This window comes from Bison bison, unplaced genomic scaffold (assembly GCF_000754665.1).
Source record: "Bison bison bison isolate TAMUID 2011002044 unplaced genomic scaffold, Bison_UMD1.0 scf7180017864527, whole genome shotgun sequence".
In the NCBI taxonomy this organism is placed as follows: domain Eukaryota; kingdom Metazoa; phylum Chordata; class Mammalia; order Artiodactyla; family Bovidae; genus Bison; species Bison bison.
Window position 1 is genome coordinate 11,063,687 of NW_011495078.1, and position 21,097 is coordinate 11,084,783.

At 38.6% G+C, this 21,097-nt stretch overlaps 1 protein-coding gene across 1 annotated transcript in view; it reads right to left on the reverse strand.

Moving 5' to 3' along the window:
* Positions 1-439: 439 nt before the first annotated feature.
* The window catches only part of TM9SF2 (transmembrane 9 superfamily member 2), a 51,922-nt gene continuing 31,264 nt past the window's right edge, over positions 440-21,097 (reverse strand). Inside the window, exons 8-17 of the mRNA XM_010831490.1 lie at positions 20,411-20,490; positions 19,525-19,633; positions 15,596-15,728; positions 13,303-13,422; positions 11,089-11,146; positions 10,362-10,521; positions 8,197-8,348; positions 5,613-5,724; positions 4,263-4,434; positions 440-1,145 (exon numbers count right to left, since the gene is read on the reverse strand). Of these exons, the coding sequence (XP_010829792.1) occupies positions 1,078-1,145; positions 4,263-4,434; positions 5,613-5,724; positions 8,197-8,348; positions 10,362-10,521; positions 11,089-11,146; positions 13,303-13,422; positions 15,596-15,728; positions 19,525-19,633; positions 20,411-20,490 (1,164 nt within the window). The 3' untranslated portion in view covers positions 440-1,077. The remainder of the gene's footprint in view (positions 1,146-4,262; positions 4,435-5,612; positions 5,725-8,196; positions 8,349-10,361; positions 10,522-11,088; positions 11,147-13,302; positions 13,423-15,595; positions 15,729-19,524; positions 19,634-20,410; positions 20,491-21,097) is intronic.

Sequence of the window (21,097 nt, forward strand, 5' to 3'; positions counted from 1 at the left end):
GTCCCAGGCAACACACTGCAACACAGTGATTTCCTAATTCCAGGAAATTCAAATTAAGACAAATGTAATCATAATGAAGAAGAGCTGCTAGTCATTGTTAATGCATAATCATAAAAATTGATTAAAAAAATAAGAAATACTGTATTTTGAAAAACAGGTTAAAAAAATATGAAATCTTTAACAGCAATGCAGTAGGCTCATATTAACTACTATACTTACATAATTCATCTGGCTAGATATGCATGACTAAAATTTCTGCTAACTGCCTAAGAGTGAAAAGTTTAGTTTTGTTACAAAGCCTGGGAAATTGGAATTTCATTTAGCTCAAAGCTCAGAAAGTACATTAGCAAAAATCAGTAGAATCTGATAAAACAGTATAAATCACTTAAAAACACCATTGGCAAATACAGAATCCCCATGAATATACAAGAGGTAATGATGCAATGAAGATGTTTTTACAATATTTATTAAGATAACAAATTTATAAATTGAAAGACTCAGAGGCACATAGTTTTTAAAAGGCCAATACCATGGAATAATGAAGTCAACACAGAAAAGAAGATATGAACAGTTACAACCAATACAAGATTTTTTTAAAAGCAGCATCCCTACCCCCCGCCCCAATACACATCATAAGAATCATCCTTCAAAATTACCATGATAAAAAGTTACTTCCTTCAAAGAAAAATAATTCTTTCCACCTACCGAGCCTAGAAAATCCTATTTACAATGAACTGTCCTGTATTTCATCAGTATTGTTTAATATGGCCTCTTCTATTCTGCCATTAGAAGTACTGAAAATTTTATAGCTATTTACAAATGCACATAATATTTAAATTTGCTCTTCATTGAGAACAACTGAATATATACTTAATCAAATCACGATACAAATGTTTTAGTGCTGATAACACATTCTGCGGGGACGGGTATATGGGGAGAGGTGTATTTAGAATCATGTTGTTTCTTAAGGATTACTAGGCCAATAAGTCTGGTAAAACTCAAGGTAGTCACAAAAACAGGTGTTTGTTGATGAAGAATTTAATTTATTTCTGTTTTAACTGGACACACTGGGCTTCTTCAGTCAACCTTCACCACACTGTATATTTTGGTAACAAACCAAAAGCATGCAAAGAAGCCAATTGTTCCTATAAAAGAAAAAACAAAAGTCAACCTCCTTTCAAAGGCAGCTTCATGATTTACATAAAAGTACAGACTTAAAATGACTGGTTCCTTAAAAAAGCCATAAAACTATAAACCAAAACTATAAGCCATTACCAGGAATACACCAAAGACCCATAAACTTTTCTGAAAAATACTGCACTAATTCAAATCAAATTTCTTACAGAAATTGATTAAAAAACTTTTTATGCTATAGGATTATCTAAAGTTTTCTATAATATATTCTTTTCCTTATTACACAGAAAAGGCTAAAATTGGAAGTGGAAAAGGATGCCAATCTTACTTTTCTATTTAAAAATACTTTCTTATCACAAAATGGAAAATGCTATTAATTCAACATATGATATGAACAGCTTAAAAATCAGAATATCAGATTCACAGAATTAAAAGGGAATATTTTCTAAGTACAGTTATTGGGAATGATCAGTTTTCAAAGATTATTATAACAAAATAACTCAAAAAGACTTTACAAAGTGTTGAAGTGATATGATAAAGAATAATAATAAAGACACACTCCGTCTGAGATGAGAGGTGGCACAGAACTGGAGGACAGAGCAGCTCTGTCCTGAGATGCGTGAATCATCTTTAGATGAGTCACCTGGAATCTCCACCCCATTTCTTTATCTCATTAAAGAGAGATAATTTTATCTGCCCTACCAGCCTCCACAGACTGTTAACAGAGTAAATGAGGAGATTCATGAAAAAATACAGGCCTTGATTTTTAGGTATTTTTATCACTTTAGAGTCTAAAAATTTTGAAGTATTTTTATCACTTTAGATTCTAAAAAATTTGAATGCCAGACAGTTGACAAAAATGAGGCTTTAAGGATTATGTAACTGTTTAGGGCCTGTGGATGATAACAAAGGCCAGGATTCAGATTTACTTCTGATTTCAAGTGTAGCATCCTTTTAAACTGTACCATACTTACAGGTACTAAACGTAAATTCAGAGACTGTTTTGCAAGAGAATATGGATGGCATCACCGACTCGATGGACGTGCGTTTGAGTGAACTCCGGGAGTTGGTGATGGACAGGGAGGCCTGGTGTGCTGCAATTCATGGGGTCGCAAGGAGTCGGACACGACTGAGCGACTGAACTGAACTGATGTACTAAATTATGAAACTGCCTACCACATTAGAATTGATGCATAGCATTTTTTCCAAGATTATCCCCTAAGAAATATTCAATAGGTAGGGCTATAGAAGAATATAGAAGGGGATACACATGCCCCTTGTGGAAGTTTTATATTTAAAGTTCCAATTGTTTTCACCATTGTTTTAAGATTTTATAAGTCAAGAGACTATAGTTGGGACATTACCACAGAAGTTATGAATGTTATTATACCCATTCTTACATCATATATGTAACCAAGTACCTGCTCTGCACATGCCATGCACTCTGTGTTTTTTCGAGGACACACATATATACCTTCTGGATATTCAAAGGGTCATTATTAAGGCTTGAGAAGAGGTTGGGGTTAATTCCAGAAAAGTAAAGGTGAAAACATAAATATACTGAAACAATCTTATGTGAAACAAGAACTTCAAGGTAATAGAAGGCATTTTAAGATGAGAAAATACATTTTATCATCATACTAGCAACTCTAAGAAAGTTAAGTTTACTTTGTTCTTCAAGTACTTCTAGTATTTTATTTTGTTCTTAATACTAAATGGGTATAGTGTACATACTAAAAGTGGCATCTTTCCTAATGTGGCAGAATAATAATGTTTTGTAAAATAGATTGACTTAAAAAAATGGTGTCAGTGCAGAGTCCTAAAATAAATGTGGATGTTTCCTTCCCACAAACTGATATACACTAAAAGTCACTGGCTTCACTGGTTGATTTAAATTTGATGCGGCTCCAGAATTTAGACTAGAAAAGTTGTTTTATTCAAAATAAGTAAAAAATATGACGCTTTAAAAATCAAGAACAATAAAGTTGAGGTGATAGTTGAATTATCATGATAACATGTGCCTGGAAAAACAAGACATTCACCCAGACCATGATTTTTTGTGTATAACAAGGAATAAATTGTATATGTATTTACAGACATGGATACAGATGCCCCCAAACAGTAATCCTCGTTTCATAGGCTATGACTGTTTTACAGATCATTTATGGAGACTTATGGCTGTGGATCTAAATCTATTACACAGAGACCAAGATATGCATCCCCACAACACACACACCCCTACCCGACTGTGTCTGACCAATGAATGACCTGATGTACAGAATTGATCTAGGTGCCTGAATCTTGTTATATATACTGATATAGCAACAGGGGCACTTCAAAACTCTACCTAATTCTCTTAAATGCTAACAGATGAGTAGAAAGTAGAAAAGCTAATTTTTTAACAAGTTTTTTTCTTTTTTGGCTCCTGTACTTCCTCACATAGCATGCAACACAATCTTAAGATAAAATTTCAGATGTACACTTTTTGTGACAAAGAAATGGTCCCTCAATTTGTTGTTGTTTAATCATTCTACAATTGCTAAGCACCCAAGCACTGAGATACAGAGAACTTTCCTAGGTGGACAGAGAAAATGTACATATATAAATACCAATGTAAAGCACACTTTATCCCATTAGGTAAATGGATTTTGAAGTGGAGATATAAACCTGCAGTTTAAAACTTCTAGAATAAGGGATGTCCTATGCTCATCTTTTCTTGGTATCATTTATTCTCAATCTCATCTCAAATTTTTAACCCCCAATTTCTACTTACTTCTAAATTAGGTAGCTAGCGCTTTTTACTCTACTTCTGAAAAGAGCGAAAGCAAGACTGCCCCACTAAGAGATGGAGGGGAGCCCTGAGGTGTTCTGGCCAAGGCACCCCTGACTCCCAGCACAACAACGCTCCTGGTTAGTCTTCTTCCGCTGGGCCCTGTCTTCTCGCCTCTGCTTCGCTGGTACTCACCTCACCCTCACAGGCGGCGGACCAAACCATGCTTAGCTGCACTGAGAACTAAATATAGGAGCACTAAGTAGTAGAAGTCTTCATGGGTTTTATAAAAGCAAAATAATTATAAATAATTTGCCTTAAAACGTATTAACTAAAAAGAAACCATTCTAATTCTTACCTGTAAAAAGAAAGAAGATCAAAACCATTATCATGGTATACCCGAAGTACAGGATGGTACTTGCGGTCCCCGTGATTTGCAGTTTTGAGAAGAAGTAGTGTATTGCATAGATTAAGAAATACACCGCAGTAAAGCCGCTGGTGAGGAATGAGCGCCACTGCCAATGATAATCCTGGGCAGAAGAGGAAAATCCAAGATCAAGAATTAGTTTCCAATTAATAGGTAACGCAGCTGAAGAAAGTTAATAAAGAGAACATAGCTAAATGGAATAGCCCCCCAAACCTAACTTTTACTATTGACTGCAGTCTCTTCATACTGAAATTTGCCAATTTCGCTAAAGGTGTTCAGAAACACCTTCTATCTTTGATGCTGCTGCTGCCAACTCACTTCAGTCGTGTCGGACTCTGTGCAACCCCATAGACGGCAGCCCAATAGGCTCCCCCGTCCCTGGGATTCTCCAGGCAAGAACACTGGAGTGGGTTGCCATTTCCTTCTCCAGTGAAAAGTGAAACTGAAGTCACTCAGTCATGTCCGACTTGTAGCGACCCCATGGACTGCAGCACACCAGGCTCCTCTGTCCATGGGATTTTCCAGGCAAGAGTACTGGAGTGGGGTGCCATTGCCTTCTCCGCATTATATGCGAACTTAACCTCAATTTTCTAAAAAAGCATATCAAATTTAATAGTTAAGATTTTATCTCCTGTATAGAAAACAACTATAAAACAATGATTTAACACAATCTAAATCTTTTAATTAAGTCACCCAAGGACGTCATCATTTTGTCTTCCTGCCAACTATGTAACTCACTGCAACGAAATCTCCTGTTTCAATAAATTTTTCCACGTAAAATGTTTGCTTTCACTAAATTTTCAGTCTATAAGTATCTGTATCACAATAAGAATAGTAATTTTAAAGTCTAACAGTTTTTTTAAAATTCAGCATAATGTGCTATTCTTAGGAAATTAACATTTTAAAAGTTAAGTTCTAAATAAATTGTAAATATACTGCACTGGAAACTCTCTTAACTCAGGCTTAAAGATGGCTGCATTTGATTTAGGAATATAGGTCAATTTCTACCTACAACTGCAAACGTGCAGTTATACTTGCTCACTGAAGAAAAAAATACTGACACACACAAAAAGACTGCATCTTTTGATAATTCAGGTTTGGGAGGCTATTTTGTGACATTAGAAATTGACATGGGAAAAAAAAGTTGATAAAGAAAATTACTTCACAACTTGCCCCACAATAACACATATTTACTTCAATTAATAGTATTCAAGGTTACCTTATGCCAAAATTATAAATGCTGTTAGCAAATTAACATAAGCGAATATTGCTAATACATACCTCTGCACACAGGTGGAAATAGCAAAGAAGTATAGTTGCTTCAGAACAGGTAATAACCAAAATGATAAACACCAGGAACAGGAAGCCAAACATGTAATACATCTGGTGTGACCTACAATCAAACAAGTCAAGATGAACCAATCAACAGTTTCTTTTTGACACGGTAAATGACACACTCCTTTCATTTTTTTTTTAACTGGAAACGTTTGCTTTTTCTCCCATCTAATAGACGACAAATTCTCACTGGTTTAGACGTGATGTATGTAGCAGAGGCAGGGCAGGGCAGGAAGGATACAACAATGCACTAAACTGTCTTCCTGTTCAGGTAGGACTTGCAACTCTTATTTATTCAAATATGCTTAGTCTGTCTACTGGTAAGTCAAAAATGTGACACTTCCTCCCTTCCCCCCCAAAATTAATGTAAAGACAGAGCCAAAGTAAGAAAAGGTTATACTGGGTACAGATTGTTTCTTATCATATATGATAGCATCGGCTGAATTTGGAAAACACTTTCATTCCAATCCCAAAGAAAGGCAATGCCAAAGAATGCTCAAACTACCGCACAATTGCACTCATCTCACACACTAGTAAAGTAATGCTCAAAATTCTCCAAGCCAGGCTTCAGCAATACGTGAACTGTGAACTTCCTGATGTTAAAGCTGGTTTTAGAAAAGGCAGAGGAACCAGAGATCAAATTGCCAACATCCGCCGGATCATGGAAAAAGCAAGAGAGTTCCAGAAAAACATCTATTTCTACTTTATTGACTATGCCAAAGCCTTTGACTGTGTGGATCACAATAAACTGTGGAAAATTCTGAAAGAGATGGGAATACCAGACCACCTGACCTGCCTCTTGAGAAACCTGTATGCAGGTCAGAAAGCAACAGTTAGAACTGGGCATGGAACAACAGACTGGTTCCAAATAGGAAAAGGAGTACGTCAAGGCTGTATATTGTCACCCTGCTTATTTAACTTCTATGCAGAGTACATCATGAGACACGCTGGGCTGGAAGAAACACAAGCTGGAATCAAGATTGCCAGGAGAAATATCAATAACCTTAGATATGCAGATGACACCACCCTTATGACAGAAAGTGAAGAGGAACTAAAAAGCCTCTTGATGAAAGTGAAAGCAGAGAGTGAAAAAGTTGGCTTAAAGCTCAACATTCAGAAAACGAAGATCATGGCAGCTGGTCCCATCACTTCATGGGAAATAGATGCGGAAACAATGGAAACAGTGTCAGACTTTATTTTTGGGGGCTCCAAAATCACTGCAGATGGTGACTGCAGCCACGAAATTAAAAGACACACACTCCTTGGAAGGAAAGTTATGTCCAACCTAGATAGCATATTCACACTTGATCTTAGCCAAAAAGCCGAGAAGCGATAGATAGCATATTCAAAGGCAGAGACATTACTTTGCCAACAAAGGTCCGTCTAGTCAAGGCTATGGTTTTTCCTGTGGTCATGTATGGATGTGAGAGTTGGACTGTGAAGAAGGCTGAGCGCCAAAGAATTGATGCTTTTGAACTGTGGTGTTGGAGAAGACTCTTGAGAGTCCCTTGGACTGCAAGGAGATCCAACCAGTCCATTCTGAAGGAGATCAGCCCTGGGATTTCTTTGGAGGGAATGATGCTAAAGCTGAAACTCCAGTACTTTGGCCACCTCATGCGAAGAGCTGACTCATTGGAAAAGACTCTGATGCTGGGAGGGACTGAGGGCAGGAGGAGAAGGGGACGCCAGAGGATGAGATGGCTGGATGGCATCACTGACTCGATGGACATGAGTCTGAGTGAACTCCGGGAGTTTGTGATGGACAGGGAGGCCTGGCGTGCTGCGATTCATGGGGTCGCAAAGAGTCGGACACGACTGAGCGACTGAACTAACTGAACTAACTATAACAAACAGGAAGGAAAGACAGGCTCTAATAACTAAAAAAGTTCAAATTTAGTTCTGACAATGCTACCTGGAACCCTGATACTTTCTGTAGCATTTGTCAATGTGATCAAATAAAGATCACAACATACTGTAGTGTATGAGTGGCTCAAAATTACCACGGTGCATTTTCCTACTCAAACAAGTAACCAGAAAATGAAGTGATCTTGAGATAAGAAACGACTTTGAAGGTTGTCTAGCTCAACAATGCTTGCCTGAATCCCCTCCCATCAAGAGCTCAAAGACACTCCTCTGAAGCAGTACAGATTACTTATTAAAACACAGGACTGGAGAGACAGGTGAATTTTCTGTCACACAGTGGCCGGGTGACACAGGCAAATTACTTAACCTCCAAAATCTCATTTTCACCTCTGTAAAATGGGATAGTATCCACCTTATAGAGGTGTAATAATTAAGTAATAAATAATAATTAATAAATAAATAATAAATATTTATAATAATAATAATAAATATCACAATTCTTCTAACACTGAAAAGATAAAAGATAAAATCTTATCTCTTAAGATTTCTGATTATTGGATAACAGTTTACATTTAAAGGTATAAACAGTAAGCCCTATAAACAAAAAGAGAAAGCTAGTAGTACATACAATGGGAACGAGAATAAGAGGACTTAGTGCTCAGCTTACCAAATACTATTCAGGATGAAGAAAAGCTGTATAAAGATGCACCCAAAGGGCAAAATCCCTCCCATGATAATACCAGGTAATGGCTTTGTGTAGAAAGACTGTTCAGGAATCTGACGTGGAATCTGATTGGTTCGAACTGGGTGTTCAATGGCCTTCAGTAAAAAAAAAAAAGAGAGAGAGAAAGGGTTAATAATTATATATCTATTTAAGAAATTCTTCTCTGCACTAGATTATTTGTCAGCTTTTTCTCAGCTTCCATGCTGACACTAATGGCAATACAAGTCGACCTAGGTCATCAGAGCGAAACTTGTATTTAGAAGCCCCACACCAGACACCATCAGGTACAACAGTCTGTCTGTCTACTGGAACAAGCCACCACGGTTTCCAGCAGGGATCCAATGACTAACGGCTTTAAACAAAATAAGAAATACACAGGAGGAAACAATATAGGACTCAGAAAATAACAGTTAATACAAGGGTAGAGTTAAGCTTCTCCTTTTAGTTATATATTTACTGTAAGAAATGGTTCTGAAACTGTTGTCAATGTGTTTTTTGGAGATGGACAATGTCATTTCTATTAAAATTGCTCAATTTTTGCTAAGACTTAAGAACACAAGGAAGATAATGAATGGTTATATGAAGCTTTGTGATCATAAATTACTGGTGATGTTCTCAATTATTCTCTAACACACTACATGGCAGTATAAAAACAACTGGAGCCTCAAGCACCTAGACACAGTAACATGAGGGGAGGGAGGGGAGTACACATGTAGAAATTCACTTCCTTGCAAAAAACTTCAAAACCTACTTCTATAGTTTTTGTGATGATACAGCTAAAGTTAAAACCTGATATTCCCACTGAGATTATACTTCTGTGAACTTGATTATTTCATATGTCAGCGTATGTGTAATAGAGGGAGAGAATCACTATACCATTCTTCAAATTTTATATTTTTAGAATTTTAAGTACTTATTTCATCTATGTAATTTAAAAATTTCAAATCATGTCAGTTTACTATTTATACTATACAGATTTCAAGTCATAAACAAAATGTCAAAGAACTGAGAAATCTTTTAGTAGCCTGGCATGGTAGGTACAGTGGAAACTCTGAAGTCTCTTAAAAGTAGCTAAGTTTCTTCCAGGGTATTCCAGATCCCCTCACAAAGTGTACTGAACTACGTTAACTTCTTTTAACCTTGTGGAGACATTTTCAGAGAAAAGCCAAGATAGTGGAGTTAGAGAAGGACCCAAGAATGAATTCTCAGCTTCCTCTGAGCCTGTGGGTAGAAAGCGGGCAGCAGAGGTGGAGGCAGACAGGCTGGAGCGGGGGACTGAGCCGTGACTGCAACCCTTCCTAAAACCAAATGCCAGCAGGTAAGCACATAAAGTTTATTCCAAAACTACATATGAAAAACACTGCTATCCTTACAGTATGATCACTTTTTTTTTACAGCTTTGCTTCCTAACCCGTACTCAGTTTTACCTAGTTAAGTTATATAAGATTAGAAACATTTATTGCTAAGAAAAAAAGATACATGTACTTTTTAAGTTAAAAAAAGGGAACAATTTATTTTTAATGTAATAAATTTGTATTTTTCATTAGTTTAAATTAGCATTCATTTCCTGTAATCTATTTTAGTTTCCATTTACATTTACTTATCAAACTTTGAAATCTTAACTTTACATCCATAACCTCTAACCACATTCTTCTGAGTACTATTTTAAGAATGACTGCAGTCAAACTCGGAGAAGGCAATGGCACGCAACTCCATTACTCTTGCCTGGAAAATTCCATGGACGGAGGAGCCTGGTAGCTGCTGTCCATGGGGTTGCTGAGGGTCGGACACGACTGAGTGACTTCCCTTTCACTTTTCACTTTCATGCACTGGAGAAGGAAATGGCAACCCACTCCAGTGTTCTTGCCTGGAGAATCCCAGGGACGGGGAAGCCTGTTGGGCTGCCGTCTATGGGGTCGCACAGTCGGACACGACTGAAGCGACTTAGCAGCAGCAGCAGTAGTCAAACTAAGAAGTCATCAATTTTCTATGAAATTCAAATCCCCCAGGACTAGTTTCTATCTTCTAAACACTTGCATCTTTATGGTGGCATATGCTAATTTCCACGGCTGAGATTCATTCAAATAAGTTAACATCTATAAACTTACATTCTTCTTAAAACCAAAGTATGCACCAATAAATGTCAGAGGCACAGATATACAGAACCAAAGAGCCAATATGGCAACCAAGGTCCCGAAAGGAATAGCTGCTGAAGATCCTTCTCCCCACAGAATCAGGTTCATTATGAAGAAGTCAGCAAACACAATCCTGAAAGACACAACAGGCGTCTGGGTAACATTTGAGGTAGAAGCAAAATGATACAGTGGCAATCATATGCAGCGAGTATCACAATTTCTGTGCTATACACAGTAAAGTGGAATTGCTGGGTCATTAGGGTATGTGAATTTAAAACTTCAGCAGATGCTGATGTTTGGTAGAAACCAACGTTATCCTTCAATTAAAAATAAATTAAAAAATAAAAAAACTTTAGTAGAAAACTGAATTGCTCTTCAAATTGGTTTTGCTTGACTTAAACTCCTATCAGCACCTTATGAAATTTACCCCTTAAAACATATTTTCATCATGCTTGGGACTGCCAGACTAAGAAACAGACTTTTAAGAAAAGGAATATAAAAAACTCTCCTGTCCAAAGGCAATTTTTTCCAGGTAAGACAGGTAGTAGTCATTCTGCAAATGTTCACTGAATGTTCACTTTTTAAAAAATTAAATTCATTTTCTTGGATACACCCAGAAAAGATTAGACATACAGGACAGAAATTCTGGGAACTAAAACATGATTATGTTAAGCAAGTTATTATTGAAAACTCCACTTACCCAGGACAAAGAAATGATGTTAATAAAACATTTGTTTTCCACTTCTCACCTCCAAAGGCTGCAGGAGAAAACAGAAGTGGCATTAACACAAAGACGTACTTTCAAAGCAAACCAAATGTCCATACCTCAGTTCTGGCACTGGACAAATGAACACACAGCACTGGTGCCCATTCCTAGAAAAATGCCATGAGCAAAGGTCCTAATACCCCCCCATCAAATGATCCAAACCCAGAGACACACATCCCAGGACTGCCTGGATTAAGTCCCACTCTAAAGACTTTTGTTTCAGCATAAAATAAATTTAGTATCAAAAAAAAGTCATCCAAACAAGTTTTATTCTCTTCTACTTTTTTTAACTTCAAAACAAAACAAACCCTTAAGTTCTAACCCAGTTTCAATCACTGGGACTGGATGAAGAAAGAGTACCCTGGAAACACTCATTTACCTTGAGGTCAATTTCAGAATCTGTTATAAAACTAGGAACCCTCAGGCCTGACAGGCAGCACTCCTGAATGCCCACAGGAGGTCTGAATCTCCAGGGTGCCTTTAGCAGGGCAGCTTCTCCAGGCCGTGGGGGTGGGAGGTGGGGGGGTTAGCGTGTAGGATCAGGTGACTAAGAACAGAAGGGGTGCCGCCACCTGATAGAATAATTTACTTACCAACTGTTTACTCTTCTTTACTTCTAATTCCCCCCCACTTTAAAAACGTAAAGTATCTGGAGTAAAATAAATGAAAGTACTCCTCCACTCCTAATTTAAAAGTTGGAGATAAAACTGGCTGAGATCACAATTTATAAGTTTAAGTACTTCTTGGTCTAAAAGAAAAAATAATATATATATATGATTTGAATTCACAGCATTACTGACAAGACTACTGTGAAATTATGAATTTGGGGGGTTTAATACAATTCCAATCAAAATTCAAATATTATTATTTGAAACATTAAAAATGAATCTATACAATGAAGCATTGTGTGACAGTGTATCTCCGAATGTTCTGCCTGATGAATACGCTACTTAATCAGCAGCAAGGAGGTCTGAAGGACAGACAGGAGATGAAGGGGAGGTGTGTCCATCGGGCAGGGAGTACGGACGGGAAGTCAAGTGGAGGGAACAGCAGGTGAGAAGGCCCCAGACAGGTGTGCGGGCGCAGAGCCTGACTGAGGAACGAAGGAAAGCGAGAGCACAGAAACTGAGAAAGGGGGAGCAGGCAGGGCCCCAACCATATCCTTTGTCTTAAAATACGTATGACCAGCCTAATCCTATGTCTGTGAGCAAAGAATGAAAGAAAAAAAGAAGTCTGACAAAACTCACAGCACGTAAACACACTCACTCACTCACTCACTCACACATGCACACAGGCCTTCACATACTCTACACATCCAGCAAAATCTAATACTTCTATTTGGGGTTGAGTCTAGCCAACCACACCTTAAGGCTACCTAAGTAACCCTATGTGTTTTAGCTGAAACCTCAGTCCTATCAGAAGACCTTGGGGAACCCTAGCCCTGTGTCATCATCTCCCTGGCATTTTCAATCACAGATTACCAATAGGATCGTCTCAATTGGACCAGAGGCTTCCTAAGCAGGGCAAACTTTGGCATTTGCTGACCCAGAAAAGCTACTTTGTAAGTCGTCTAATCCTATCTCACTCTTATTCTGTGGCTCTGAATTCTTTTTTTCACTGAACTTTATTTTACTTCTGGAAAGCAAGAACACAAGAGAATGCAACTAAACCTTGCTGCAAGAGTAACTTACTTGGGGGCTCTTTAAACAGTGAGATCTGAATTTACTTTAGGTACAGTGTACCTTCATAAATATAAATCAATGCAAGGATGACCTCTCTCACATAAAGTATTCCTATATATATATATGCTATTTGTTTTAATAAATGACTCAGTGATACTTTTTTCCCTTTACTAAATATATTTCTATGAATGTAGCCAATCTAAGTTGTGCAGCCAAAACTATTATGTCAAAACTTAAGAAGGAGACAGGGGACAATGGATAGGCAGCACCTAAATTTACTGAAGCCACTGTTTAACAAGCGTGTTTGAACAAGCAAATCTAGGGAGAGTCATCCATTTCACAAGCTTGTTTAAACACCTCTTAACACACTGCTTGAACAGCCTCAACTACCAGACACACTGGCTCAGACCCCGACGTGGCAGGTTAGACTCCTGGTCTGACACCTGGCAGGACAGCTTCTACTTACACTTGTAGAACCTGGCGGCGACGTAGCCTGCAGGAGTGCCCAGCAGCACCCATAAGACCACAGCACACGTCATCAGAGCTCCGCGGTTGGCAGGTGACAAAAATCCCAGGCAAGCAAAAACTAAAAAAATAAGTAATTTAAAGTTATGAATTTTATTATTGTTTCCTTTGAAGTGATAGAAGACCCCGCTCATTTTTTAAACAATAAACTAAATACAACTTCATGAAAATATGCTCCCTTACCACGCAGCCACAATGAATCTTAGTAATATCTAAGGCACTGCATCAACAGGATCACAGGTAAGGCAAGCTCCAATCTGGATATTTCCTGTCAGGGTCCACCTTTCTTGTTATCAGTGGAGGCTGACTACAAGCTCAAGAGTGCTTTCAGCTCTTCTGAGATTCAAGTACAGCTTTTAAATTAACATCAATAAAAATACTCCAACTGTAAAATATTCTCACTTTCTGTTCCTTTTAAAAACAATACTGAGTCCTCTGGGGTGAAAAAAAAAACAACCTGTAACATCCAAACATAAGATGAGGCAGAATCTAGTCAAAGGACAAAAGAGAGGAAAAAAGATTTCACAGCACCACTAGCTTTGTGAACACTAGCTACTGAAGGGCTTGGTCAGTAACTTGGGAAATTGTTTCCTCTCTTATTTAGCTAGTTAGCTTGTTTGTTCTTCACTATAGAACCCTCCCAACTAATGAAGGAAAAAAACACCATCTTGTATTTATAGCACACATTCCCAGCAGCACCGACTGGAGAGGAGAAACTCACGATCACAGGAAACCAAACAGGGTAACTAGAGGACCTACTGGAATTTTAGCTAAGACGTATCCTCCCCCAGTTCTCTCAGGCCTGAGATATGGATTGTTCTGAAGCAAAAAGTCCATGTTCAAACACTAAAGAGAAACAATCGCTATCATTTTCTAACCGAGGCTCTCTGAAACTGTCCTTCATGACAAGGTCATTTTCTAGCTGACCCCAACAAAGATCAGAGAGGGGCAGAAGGCCACTCTCGATCTAATTTGAAAGCAGAATTTCACCCTCAAGCACCCACTCCACTGGAAATCCACCTTGGCTCCCTGGGGCTCTGCAATCAATCGTCTGGCTGCGTCCAAACCTCTTTCATGACTCGTTTTACCATCCTCCCCTCTCAGTGTAATATACTTACAACTGCTAGCTAGCCTCACCCATCACACCGACATCACCTTATCTAAGTTGTTAGTAGATAAATATGTTCTAGTTAGTCTTCAACGGAGCTGGGAGGTGCAAATCAGTCAACTCCAAACTTTGCAGGTGCCAGACATCTGGAATCAGTCATTCTCTTTCCAAACACTTACGTGTTTAATTGCATCATAAAAACTTGGGACAATTTTACTTGCAGAAAATGATTATAGTATTATGCATTTAATATGCAAACAAACATAAGCACAAGTGTTTGCTAAGAAAATTACTGAAAAGTCAGTGGTTTCTGAATTTTTCTAGTAACATTCATGTGTTACTTGTTCACCAGTAGCAGGCAACGAGAACATGAGAAAATAAATGCAAAATTCAGAAAACTTTTTTCATAAATATATTTTTCTCTGATAACTTGGAAAACTGAAAGACCAGGGCAATAAAACATCTCCAGACAGGAGTCTCAGGGCCACTCCTGCAGCTGATGACTACCTCTAAGTCAGTTCTGTTTTTTAAAAAAGAAAAATTAAAAATTTGTCCTAATTGACAAAACCTTAAATAATAAAATTTCTGAAGGCTTTCAAGAGTAACAAGGAAGAGATTTTTTTTGTGTGTGTGTAGGAAGATCTTTCCTCAACGTTGCTGGGGAAAGAAAGAGGTCTTGCTTCCTAAATCTTGCCAAGGTGGTGAGGTCTCCAAAAGCTTCCTGTCTCGCCCCCTCTGGGTTCTGTCCCGTCTCCTCTCTGTTCTGTCCCTCTCAGTGGAAGCCAAGGATGTCCTGGGATTTTCATCATACGCTCCAGTGAGGCAGGACAGCCAAACTGCGTGGCCCTGCTTCCAGGCTGCCCAGATGAGGATCCGGTCATCTGCAGCGCCCATGCTCCCATGACAAGTGCTTGGTCTCTATGAAGCTGTGAGGGCGATCTGAAGAGTCAGCTTTTGGCATGGCTAACCCCGCCCCCAGTCACTTATGGTCAAAGAACACAGATTCTGAGAACCAAAGGACTCTCAGAAACAACAATCTAGCCTAGCTACAACCTAGGAAAACTGGATTTCAAATAATTATTTTTAAAAAGCATTTTCTACTTTTTAGTTTTCACTTAACACTTACATAAAGTCACGAAAGTCATAATCAAAATCTGTGTCCCCGATCCCAGAAAGACGGATAGCAGCATCCCTTTCCTTGGAGGACGGAATATATCACCGTGAACCAGCTTCCAGCCAAATTCTTCCTGGGCATCCTCCTGAAAAGGGAAGGAAATCATTTCATTCACGGGATCGTCAAGAAAACTAGGCAGTTTGTTCATTGTTGAATATGCAGATACAGAAATGTAAAGAAAAACTTATAGATATTAATATTTATTTCAGTTTTGAAGTATGAAAGCTTGACTCATGGAGCTTTATATAACTTTCTTGAATTGTTTCTAAAGAAATGTTGTATGCGTTAAGATCTACAAATAATTACTGAGATACTTTAAAAAGAAATACAAAGATAACAGGATACCATGTCCTAGTCAGTCAAGCTTTATGATCCAACTTGATGACAATTTTAAATCACACTCTATATCCTTTTTACCCCACACTAACTAATCTCCAAAACAAGCAAATGGCCTCAGTTCTCAAAGCTGCTCTGCGTGCACAGTAGGCTGTGAAAATTTCAATAAGCTTGTGTCACCAGCCCACACTGCTCCCCTGATCTCCAGACACACATATATACCTGCCTAATTAATGGCTCCACCGGGCTGTTCAGTGGACACCTGAACAGAATCATCCACAAGGGAACTGATTTTCTCCCCACCTCTACCTGCAGTTCCCTCAGCAGATAAAACTCTAGCCTACCTACCAGCTGCTCAGTCCCCAAAACCTTGGAGTCATCTTTTTTCTTCCCCACACTTCATACAATCCTTTAACAATTCCTACAGTTTAGCTTTAAAATCTACCCATAGGACAGATTAGTCCCTGGTTCAAGTTATCCCCTCTCACCTGGCTATTACAGTGTGCACTAAAGTGGTCTCAGTTTCTACACTTCAGTTGAATCTCAATACAGAATCAAAAAGATCCTTTTAAATAATTGGGTGGTTCGGGGTCATTCACTGGCTCCTCTCCTCTTCTACCCTCTCAACTGGCCAATCAGCATTCCATCCCACCTCCTGGACACCTTCTGTTTATCTGCCCACTGCCCTACTTCTTCCCTGCTACCATCCCCTGACTCTGGAAATTCCATACAGTCTTCTGACCGGTCTCGGTGATTCCAATCTTGCCCGGCTCCAGACAACTGTCCACACAATGTTAAAAGTGATTTTCCTAAAACATGAATCTGGCCACGTCAACACTGTTTTGTATACTTCAACAGCTTCTCGGTGATCTTTAGACTGCACAGCTTAGAAAGTCCTTCAAAACGTGGCCCCTGCTATTTCTTCAGCCTCCTCTCTTAACATTTTGTCCAGGGTACTTCTGTACCCCTCCCCCAAATTCCCACTCAGATTTCTACCTTTGCAGCAGTAGACAAGATTTAAAAATAACTTCCCATGTGGTCTAGTATTTTACAGTTCCACATTTTCATTTAATCATTTGGATTAAATGAAGTTGGAATTTACTTTTTTTCCAGATGGCCACCTACCTCATCCACAATTATTCCTCAAAGCTACTTTTTCTTTGTTGATACACTTTTGTTAACCTCCATATTTAGACTCATTATTATTATAGATAGAAAATATCATTTGGAATTTCTTTGTTCACTAATCCTTCTAAACTTCTCTTAGGATTATTATTTATTTTCTACTAAAGTATTTCTATAGAAATTCCTTTAGAGAAGGTCTGTTTGTGGTCAACTGTCTTTGTTAGTCTGAAACAGGTATTTCACCTTCATTTTTGAAAGATCTCTGAGTACACAATTCTATGTAAATAGTTAATTTCTCTCACCATCGATTTAAAGATATTATTTTTTGAGTTTCCATCGCCAATTTCATTGTTTTTCCTTTGCAGAAAGCTCAGTCTTTTTCCCCTCTAGCTGATTCTAAGAAAAGATCTTCTGTTTTCTCTGGTGTTCTATGGTTAACTGATTGAGGTATGGATTTCATTTTATTTATTCCACTTTGGATACACCGCATACTCTTTATCTATAGATTCTCATCTGTCATCTGTGCCGGAAAATCCTAGCGGTTACTTTTTCATGTATCTTTGCTCTGTAATTAATAATCCTAATATCTGAAATATTTGGGACCCGGTACAAATTTGTTGTTTAGTGTAAATTTTTGTGAATTTCTAGATCATATGTTATGGACCTCAGATGTGGAGAATCCAGCAAACCCAAATTTGGAAGACTTCCCTTCAATTTCTACTCAATTCTGCTGAGAACAGAAGGCATTGACTAACCTAGAATCATTCTGCCCGCTTCAACAATCCAGGCTTAATAAACAGGAAGAGACTGAGGTTCACCACTGACTCAATTTAATTGCCCAATTGGTTAAAAACTTGATATAAGCATATTCCTAAAGGAAAACGTTAACCTCTCATGCTGGCACTGCTTCCTGCTCTGGCCTCACTCAATCTGGGGGAGTCCTTGGATTCCTTTTTTTTTTTTTTTTTACAACCAGTCATAAGTCCAGCAATGCATCAAGTCTGGTACATCAAGGGCTAATTCATTCATTCCAACAAATATTTGCTGATCACCAGCTACATGCTTGGTACTGTTTAAAATACCAGAGATCCTACAGCGAGTATAACAGACAACTTCCTGTGAGCAAATCTTCTCAAATAACCAAAATACACAGTACATGAGATGGTGATAGGAATTATGGGTGTAGGGTGTGGGTGGAGGGGACGTAATCTTAATGGGACGGTGAGGAAGGGCTCCTTGGGAAGAGCACATCTCAGTAAAGACCAGGAGAATGTGAGGGACTCTCTGAGGGAGGACACTAGAGGAAGGCAGAAAAGTAACTGTAAGGAGGAGCCTGGAACAGGAACACGACCGACGTGTCTGAGGAACAGCAAGGCGGCCAGCACGGCTGAAGCAGAGTGCCAGGGGCCACAACAGAGCCTCTCGGGCCACTGTGAGGGCCGACTCTGGCCTCTCTGAGTGCAGTGGATGGAAGTCACTGGAGGGCTGTGATCCAGAGTGAAATGACCTGACACTCTGGAACAGACTCGCTCTGAAAGCTACCCTGAGAGACTGGCAGGAGGCAGAGAATGGGAGCAAGACTGGAAATGGGGTTTTCTGTCCTGTACCCCAAAGCACCTCTAAACAATTAAGAAAAAAATTCCATTCACTCAGCAATTATTTGGAATTACCAATTATGAACAGAGTATTGTGAACTTATTTTAATAAAATACTTAATAAGGCATATAATCAATAATATCATGGGAAAGAAACTGTAGCATGTTAAGTGCTAAAAAGCTTCTAAATGTTAACATGTTCTTTTTTCTAATTAGAACAGGACAGAAAGATGGGTGAGGAGGCTAAGAAGCTAGGGAAGAGAAAACAATGAAAACCTGAGTTTTATGTATTCATTACAAATCATTGCTGGGAAATGAAAAAGTATAAAATGCAAAATGTTACACAACTTAAAATGAAGCTGAGACATTAAATTACTTTGAATAAACCAAAAGGTTGAAATGATATAAATTCAGTTAAAATTAATTTAAAAAATCAAACATATACACATATAAAAATTGCTTGGGAGTTACTCTACTTAACTTTGCTGCTTCCCAAACTGAACATCTGCTGGAAACAGAGCTGACAGCACGTAAGTGAAAGAAGGGCAGAGCTGGACTCCTGCACCCGAACTGCTCCTCAGCCTCTACTGGTGCAGACGAGACTGTCAACAGTTCAGCTCTGAGAGCTGTAGTCACTAAGTCTCTACCAACAAAACCAATTCTTAAGGACCATTTTCTTATCCAAAAATGTCAATTCAGGATCACTTCTGAGAAGAAATGTTTTAAAAGTAGATTCTGACTAAAGATATTATTTAAAAATTTTCCAAAGAAAAAAATAAAGACTATGCACGGCAGACCAAGGAATAGTTCAGATGTTTCACTCACTGTAGAATCCATCTGATTATATCTGGCAATATCTTTATGCAGTGTCCGTAGCATAATCATAGCCACCATTCCAGACAAGAAGAGGACAATGACCAGGGAATTCATGATGCTGCAGAAATAAGCATGTCAGGATTAACCCAGAGCTTAATCATTGGATCAGCAGAACTCTTTTTAAAAACAATTTTTTGAGTAACATTAAAACAGCATTAATCAATTAAAAAACTGACCTAAAATCAAACAAATTCAATGAACTGTGCTCTGGCTTCATGGCCTATTGAGAACGAGTTTTTTGTCCATGGTCAACATTAATAACTACTGTGCCCAAATTAACACACCATAAGCTGCAAGGATCAATAATGGACTGGTCTCTACCCTCAAGAAGTCTACTGAAAAACAAGTTATTCAGTAAATTAATGAGCGTCAAAAAGATTAGTCAGTGAAGTAGGAAAAGGAGAGTAATGGCACCTTGAACAGTTCCCTAGATAAAAGTTTTGGGTCATGTTCTGAAGAAAGAAATTCAGTAACAATAACTCTAACCCTAATTATTATTTATAAAAAACAGTCCTAATAGCTGTAGCAGCTTGTATACTGAGCCCTCTTCCATGCCAGGTAAAGTGCTCAAATGCTCTGTTTTATTACCTCCTGTCAACCCTCAGAACAGCACAGTGAGACAGGTTAATTCTAGATGAAGAAATGGACTCTGAGCACTTGGGTGATCTGGCCTGACTCACAACCAGTGACCAAAATCCAGGACTGAATCTAAGTCTACCTAATTCAAAAGTCCAGCCTTCTGAGTAACTGGTGAGAGTTAGAGTGAATGAGATGCTCAAAGCGACAGAGAACAGAATAAGGACAGAGCATGAAGGAGATTATGCTGTAGTCTTACCTAAACCACTGAATGTGGGTATGAGGCATGGACTCTAGAATGTAGTCCCATCGAGATGCCCATCTGATATTCTTCTCTTCCTAGACAGATTATAAAAAACAAACAACTCTTTGAATAAGAATTTGCCAACAAAGTATACCAGAAATACAAAGATTTCCATTCAGAGCTTAACCTTCCAATAAACAAATACAGTTTCTCATTACCATAACTCAAGTCAGTCATAAGATTCACTGAGCAAGATTTACTTGAGACTCGGGAAAATCAAGATGAAATTAAGCAGTAAATAAAAAATAACAAAAGAGATATTACTTTGCCAACAAAGGTCCGTCTGTCAAGGCTATGGTTTTTCCTGTGGTCACGTATGGATGTGGGAGTTGGACTGCGAAGAAAGCTGAGCGCCGAAGAATTGATGCTTTTGAACTGTGATGTTGGAGAGGACTCTTGAGAGTCCCTTGGACTGCAAGGAGATCCAACCAGTCCATTCTAAAGGAGATCAGTCCTGGGTGTTCTTTGGAGGGAATGATGCTAAAGCTGAAACTCCAGTACTTTGGCCACCTCATGTGAAGAGCTCTCATGTGAAGAGCTGACTCATTGGAAAAGACTCTAATGCTGGGAGGGATTGGGGGCAAGAGGAGAAGGGGACGACAGAGGATGGGATGGCTGGATGGCATCACTGACTCGATGCAC